Genomic DNA, 7,702 nt, shown 5'->3' with positions numbered 1-7,702 from the left:
CTTCTCTATCCTCTGTGGTTGCTAGGCTTTGCGGGGATGGCGTATAACAATACGGCCATCATCCTCTCTGCTCCTTTCAAGCACCCATGATGGACTCAGTACCAGCTGGCTTGTTTGTGACTAAGCATTTGGGCGGCCATGCAGGAGGGGCAGTGGGAAGAGAAGGGATCTGGGCTGTGGCAGGATTGGGGCACCTCTGGCAAGCTGCTCGCCTCTGAGCCTCATCGTTCTCACCTGCTGAATGGTGCGTTTTGTTCCCTGTGAAGTTTCAGGAGGGTTAGAGGAGATGAGATACACCTGAAGAAAATGCCAACAGCATTCCTAGGCCATAAAGATAAGGGCGAGGCAGAGTAGGCTGGCTTAATTTCCTTTCAGTTTGTGGACCTTCTCTGCTGAGGGCATGTCATCCCCAGGGGGCTGGAGAAGGAGGAAGCCAGATTCCCGTTAGGACTCCATCCTCGTGGTCAGCCATGTATTTTCTGGGAACCGTGTCTGTGGATCGCCGAACATGTGCCAGCACTCAGGCTGCTCTGACCCAGATTCCCAGAGGGGGTGTGCTTGGGGTGAGCTGAATCGTTGTGTAATTGTCTGTAGCTCATTGATTTCCCTTCTTGTGCCCTAACTCTTTCTCCCCCACCACCCCCACTCCCAGGCCGAAAAATAACAAATGAAAGCAATTTCAATCCAGTCTTCTTTTGCCCCAGAGGCCGGTGTTGCAAGTCGTTGGGTGGGTTATTCAGTTGCGGCTTTCGTTAGGTTTGCTATGAGGTGGGCTTGAACTATCGAAAGTCCGTGTTAGACACTTGGATACTATCTGGTGGCAGTGTTTAAAGGACCCTGGGTGTTTGGGCAAAGGAGACTGCAGGCTGAACGTGGCACATCTGAAGATGCTGGTCGGAGGGTTATCACCCAGCTGGGTACGTAGCTGTTCCTTGGAAGGCAAAGGAAATTGCTCAGAACTGGAGGGTGATAGTCCCAAACCCAAACCCTGTGATCTCTGGGCTCATTCTGACCCCTGGCCGTGCTGTAGGACAGGGTAGAACTGTCCTGTTAGGTTTTCAGCTCACAGTGACCTTATAAGACAGTAGAGTGACTCCACGGGTTTGTATTGAAGCTATCCATTGCTATGGGAGCAGACAGCTTAATCTTTCTCCCTTGGAGCACATGATGGGTTTGAACCGCTGTCCTGGTGGTTAGCAGCCCAATGTATAACCCACTGCGCCATGCCACCAGGGATCCTAAGATCCTCAAGCACACTATTAATGGGAAGAAAGAACTACGATGGGGCAAATCAAAGGGGCAGCGCCTGTATGTTTGTGTGTATGTTTGCATGTGTGATAACTCATGCTGAAAAGCGTGTATTTCTCTCCATTTAAGAAAGGGCATCTGCTACTGGAAGTAACTGGTTGCACTGACCCTGTTTCCATTCCAAATATGGAGAACTCAGGAGTTACTGCAGGGCATCCGTTTGGATGGAGAATGTGACTTTATCCACCGCTATCCTGGAAACAAATGTTGGATGATTGTGGAGCTTAGAAAGATGCCTTTTGTTTCACGGTATGCTCTCAGAATAGCCACGGACTCTGATTTCGCCTGAAGCATCAGCCAACACCTGCGGCTTGCTTATCCTTCTGTTACTGCAGGCTGCAACAGAGGCAGCCGCGTTTGCTGCAGAAGACCCACACAGAGCATGGCAGTCTGTAGTGGTAGCCTCTGTTGGCGCAGGGCCAGGGTTTTAAGTGTTACAGGCATTAAGCACTGTCTAAGGACGTTACTTTGCCCGTCCACACAGCCATGTGCCAGGAACCTCGAGGGCTGCTGGAGACTTCCCAGAAGATCCCACCCCCACCCCCCTAGGAAACTTCACAAAGGAGAGAGACAGGTGTTTCCTACTTGGCAAGCATAATTGAAATCAGGAGGCATCATCAACTCACAAGGAGCTTCAGGTGGAAAGGGAGATGCGCGGACGGCTAGAGGGGGCCTTCAGACCTGGTTGAATCCTTTAGCCACTTTCTCTTCTCCTGCCCTTAGGACAGGGAGGTGATGGCGGTGGGTCAGCGGGGGAGAGTGCCAACATGCCGGGAGATTTGGAAAGATCCCTCTTGTAGCAGAGAGCTTACATCAGAACAGGCTATGAGATGGGCAGACGACCCAGGGAGACCAGGCGGGAACGGCCAGGTCTGAGGTCAGAGAAGTGGCTGTGGAAAGCCGAGGAAGAGTGAGACAAGGTGGTTGGTTTTGGCAAAGGCTAGACTTAGCAGGAGAAGGGAAACCTGAGGGGACACAGTTCCGCCTCTCCTGTCCCAGCCACCAGCCTGCCCACCAGGGGATTCGAGACCCGAACACAGGACAGATCAGAACTGCACCATGGAGTTCCGGACACGGCACACCCTTTCAGGGGCATAGAGCCCCTCTTTTTCCCCCAGCAGCAGATCACCTGGTGGGCTTGAACTTCCAACTTTAAGGCCAGTGCTTAGTCCTCCAGGAGACCTGTTCTTCCATCAGCCTTGAAATGTACTCTAATCTTAGGCCTCTGGTCCGTAGGGAGGGATGCGCGACAGTTAATTTCGTAGTGCAGAATCAGTGGGAGCATTGGAATAAAATCGAATTTCAGCCACATTAGGCCTCTCTGGATTAGATGACAACACCACAAGACTGAGGTTCTCAGACTTTACAAGACCAGGCAAGTCTTGGTCTGTACCCCTGCAGCGCCCCTGTAATACCCCCCACGGTCCACAGTGTATTGAGTCTGCAGTGGGGGTGCTGAGTTCCCGATGCAGGGAGAGGAACAGAGTGGACAAAGTCCCTGTGCTCACACATCTCTTCTATTGGCCATCCACCTGCGTAGGTGGGGCAAATGACAACATGGCTCAGTGGTGGTCAAGTCCAGAGCTGTTGGGAGAGCAGACACAGAGACCTTCTGTAGGCTAGGGGTGGGGGGCGGGGGGGTTGGCCTATGGGGAAATGGATTTTTATGTGGCCCCTCAGGCCATCATGGTTTCTGGCCTCTGCACAGTGTTGGAGCCTCCTGGCTTGTCTGCGGACAGTATGACCTCACCACTGCCCCCCTCGCTGCCCCTTTCTCCCCTTTGGTTCACTGTGCTTGAAGCGCACCTGCCTGGTGCAACGACATCAATCTTCCCAGTGATTTTGGACCTGCCTGGGGCATGGTCAGCAGTATCCTTCCACTCTGGTCATTGCCCAAATGTCTGCTCTGTAGGGGTTCCCTCTTTCAAAAATGGTGAAACGCCTGTCTTATTTTTCTCCCCAGCATGTTCCACTAGGTGACCTTGTGCTCGACCCTTGTTTTCTGTCTGCCTTCCCCACAAGTTCCAAGATAGTGGGGCCTTTTCCTGTGCCCACTGCGCTATACCTGGCATCTGAGCCGAGACCCCACACTGAGATGCTTACCAGAGACCTGTGTGAATGAAGCAGTGGAGAATATGTGCAAACGTGGGAGAAGCAGCCCTGGGTCAGATGTGACGTGTTGAGACTTTAAGCGGTTTTTCATTTTGTCCTAGGGGCCATGAGGACCAATGAAAGGGTTTTAAGCCTACGTGACAAGACAAGGGGACTTTTGGAAAGCTTGTTAGACTTGGGAGAAGGAGATGCCGGGGTCAGGCCAAGGCCCCTGGGAATTGGCTGGGTGGAGCTGGCCTTTGTGGAGAAGCACAGATTTGAGATGGTGTGTGCGTCGTAAGCTTGGGCTCAGTGTTGTTTGTGTTAAGTGTGCAATACCTGGGCAGCATCCAGCGGAGTGTGATAAGTAGGGGTGACGTGTGCAGGGCTGAAATGCCACTAGATGGAAAGTGCGCCTTTTCCCCATGGGCCCCGTGGGGCTGCTGTCCACATCGTGCGGCTGAACGCTTAGTGGTTCTGGCTGCCTGCTCCTGGGAAAAGCATCCTTGGAGCGATGGCTTCCGAGCCTTTCCACATTGCACAGGCCACCAGAGCCACCGTTCTTCCTCTGGGTGGGGAGGCGTCCTGTGTGCCTTCTAACTGATGTACTCCTTGCTACCTGCCTGCTCTCCAGTTCCTGGCGGGATGACCTCGAACAGAGAAGCTTTGCAAGGTCTACTTCACCCTAGAAAACGAATGATTCCTCCCTCCAAGTTCAGGGGTAGCCTCCTTGCCCTTGTGTGAGAGGCTGGGTTTGATTCCTGGCCAGTGTACTTCACACCACTGTCATCTGCCGGTGGAGGTTTGTGTGTTGCGATGGCGCCGAAGAGGCTGTAGGGAAGCTTCCAGAAGAAGGTGGAGCAGGGACGAGGGTCTGGTGATCGACCTCTGAGAATCAGCCTGCTGAGGACTAGGGTCTGGTCTGTCGCCTCTGGCACCTGGTGCAGGGCCCAGTGACAGTTTGCTAGTTGTGCATGGGGTCAGAATGGTGGCGGGGCACCTCAATGGCACCTGGCCGGTGGCGGAGTGGGCTAGTACAAACCAAGCAGCTAACCACAGTCAGCAGTTTGAGCCCCCAGCTGCTCTTCTGGAGAAAGATGAGGCTGTCTACTCCTATGTCATTGACTTCAGGGGTGGGGGACCCTCTGTTCTGGACCCCATCATTCAGGGGCCATACTGGTCACACATCTAATTAATTCAGCTAGACGGGGATGTCGGGGACGGTTTCTCTTTGGTGACGTGGTGATGTTGGCTGCTGTTGGTGATTTCTCTGGCCTGATACTCACTGGCTGGATGTTCCCCACCCTGGCTTAACAGGCTGCTTTCAAGTTAGGGGAAATGTTGACTTTTTATTTTATTTATTTAATAATAAACTCTATTGGGGGCTCTTACAACGATCCCTACATCCATTGTATCAAACACATTTGTATATATGTTGCCATTATCCTTTTCTTTCTATTTCAGTCCTTGGTATCAGCTCCTCTTTTCCCCATCCTCGTGAACCCTTGATACATTATAAATTATTTCAGATCTAACACCATCCACTGTTGCCCTTCACCCATGTTTCTGTTGTTCATCTCCCTGGGGGGTGGTGGTGGTGGTGGTGGTTCTATGTCTATCGTTGCGATCGTTTACAACACCCCCCTCCCCGCCCCACCTTTCCCCTACCACCATGGTATCGGTACTCTCATAACTATTCCTGAGGGGTTTATCTGTCCTGGATTCCGTGTGTGGAGAGCTCGTATGTACATGCTCCCGGTCGAGCCGGATTTGTAAGGCAGGACTGGGGTGGTGATAGTGGGCTGTGGCGGAAGCATTTGCCTTCTCAAGTTGAGAGTGGGCAAATCCGGCCGGAGGAGCGGTTTACTTTCCGGTGGTTGTTTAGCACGGTTTCGATCTCATGGGGAACGAGCGCATGCCTTATCAGGTTGCTCCAGCCTGATGGATGGTCTCTGAAGGCCAAAGGGGCCCTTCTCTGCCCTGTAGAATCGCTGTCAAGGGTGGGGAGGGAGCAAGGGCAGTCAGAGACCCCCGCCGCATCGTGCTGGCACGTGCCTGGGTAAGAACCAGCCTGTGGCTCCCGTCCTCCTGCCCCCCCACCCCCCACGAGTGAGCGTCTCAGCCCGGCGACCCTCCCCGTGACTGACGGCGGTCTGCTCTCTTTGCAGGACATCAACCAGAAGCTCCAGCAGGACAACCAGGAACTCAGGGACCTGTGCTGCTTCCTGGACGACGACCGGCAGAAAGGCAAGCGGGCGTCGCGCGAGTGGCAGAGACTGGGCCGCTACACGGCCGGGGTGATGCACAAGGAGGTGGCCGTGTACCTGCAGAAGCTCCGCGAGCTCGAGGCCAAGCAGGAGGAGGTGGTGAAGGAGAACCTGGAGCTCAAGGAGCTGTGCGTGCTGCTGGACGAGGAGAAGGGCGCGGGCAGCCGCTGCTCTATCGACAGCCAGGCCAGCCTGGGCCCGCCCGCCGCCTCGCCGGCGCCCTATGCGCGGGACGTGGGCGATGGCAGCAGCACCTCCAGCGCGGGCAGCACCGACAGCCCTGACCACCACAAGCCCCCCGCGGGCGGCGGCAGCCCCGAGCACCTGCAGAAGCCGCGTGCCGAGGGCAGCCCGGAGCACCTGCCCAAACCCAGGGCCTCGGGGACCCTGGAGCACCCCAAAGCCCTCAAAGGACCCAGTCCGGAGCACCACAAACCCTTGTGCAAGGGCAGCCCGGAGCCGCAGAGGCACCCCCACGCCGGGGGCAGCCCTGAGACGCTGCCCAAGCAGAAGCGCAGGCCGGGGGGCAGCCCCGAGCACGGCCGGCCCAGCGGGGGCAGCCCCGAGCGGCTGCAGAAGCCAGGCCTAGGGGGCAGCCTGGAGCACCTCCCCCGGGCCAGGGGCACCAGCCCCGAGCACCTCAAGCAGCAGTACGCTGGGAGCACCGATCACAAGCACGTGGCAGGCGGCTCTGGCGGCGGCGGCGGCAGCAGGGAGGGCACCCTCCGCAGGCAGCCCCCTGACGACGCGTCCCCGCACCACCGGACGGTCTACAGTGGCATGAATGGTGGGTCAGGCCGTGCCGGGCAGCCGCCTTGGCTAGACAGCAGTGGTTCTCAACCTTCCTGAGGCCGCGCGACCCTTTCATATAGTTCCTCGTGGTGGTGACCACCCCAGAACCATAAAAATTATTTTTGTGGCTATTTCGTAACTATAATTTTGCTACTATTATGAATCGGGCCACCCCAGTGAAAAGGTCGTTTGACCCAAAAAGGGGTCGCGACCCACAGGATGAGAACCGCTGCTGTAGTCTAGACAGCTGGGGATGGAGAGGGCTTTCTATTCGAGGTAGACGGGCTGGATGGCGGGGTAGTGGGTAAGAGGGGGGAAAATGTTGACCCCCCCCCAACAAAAACCATGGTTCCTCTTCCTGCCTGGATTAGTTTTCAGCGTCGAGTTATCAGTGAGTGTGGAGAAGGGTGGGGCGAAAGGGTGGGGCGAGGGGCCGGAGGAGGACCAGCACCAAGGCCTCCGGAGGCCCGGGGAGATGTTGGGGTGTGATCTGTGCATATGGAAGATGAAGGTTGAACTGTTCAGGCGCTTCTATTTCTTTCTTTTTTAAAAATAATTTTATTGGGGACTCTTACAACTCTTGTTACAAACCATACATCAATTGTATCCGACGTATTCGTACATATATTCCATCAGTCTTTTCTAGACATTAACTTTCCATTGAGCCCTTGGGATCAGCTCCTCTTTTTCCCCCTCTCTCCTCCCCATCCCCCAACCCTCGTGGCCCCTTGATAGATTATAGATTGTTAATTATTTTCAAATCTCACATTGACCATTATCTCACTTCCCCTGTTTTTTGTTGGTCTTCCCCGGATGAGGGTGTGTGATTATGTGCCATTCATTGCGATTGGTGTCCCCCTCCATCCCCACCTCTCCCCACTTCCCTCTATCCTTTTGTTATCTGTTACCATTCTTTGTGAGTTTTATCTCTTGTCTATACCTATGTACATGCTCCCGTCTAGTCTAGATTGGGAAGCAGCACTGGGGTCATGATGGGGGGTGGGGGGTAGGAGTGGTGAGGAGGCTTCAAGGGATCAGAGGTATATTGCACGAGGTCTACTGCACCCTGATTGACTCCCCTCCCCGCACCCTATGACCCCTCTGTGGGGGGATGTTTCATTGTCCATAGATGGACTTTGAGTCTCTGCTCCACCCACCTCCTTTCTTACAAGTGCCTTTTTGTTTGTTTACTGTTTGTTGTGAATCTTCTGACGCCCCGTTGCCCAGTCTCGATGACACCTCAC

General features: G+C 54.8%; 1 protein-coding gene across 1 annotated transcript in view; it reads left to right on the top strand.

Moving 5' to 3' along the window:
* Window positions 1-460: 460 nt before the first annotated feature.
* The window catches only part of CCDC85A (coiled-coil domain containing 85A), a 227,739-nt gene continuing 220,497 nt past the window's right edge, over window positions 461-7,702 (top strand). Inside the window, exons 1-2 of the mRNA XM_045294184.1 lie at window positions 461-563; window positions 5,568-6,453. Coding sequence (XP_045150119.1) covers window positions 471-563; window positions 5,568-6,453 — 979 coding nt within the window. The 5' untranslated portion in view covers window positions 461-470. The remainder of the gene's footprint in view (window positions 564-5,567; window positions 6,454-7,702) is intronic.

The sequence above is a fragment of the Echinops telfairi genome, unplaced genomic scaffold, assembly GCF_000313985.2.
Source record: "Echinops telfairi isolate 266 unplaced genomic scaffold, ASM31398v2 ScPeMD7_2573;HRSCAF=3158, whole genome shotgun sequence".
Classification (NCBI taxonomy): domain Eukaryota; kingdom Metazoa; phylum Chordata; class Mammalia; order Afrosoricida; family Tenrecidae; genus Echinops; species Echinops telfairi.
The sequence above is the reverse complement of the archived record's forward strand: the minus strand, read 5'-3'. Positions and strand labels throughout refer to the sequence as shown.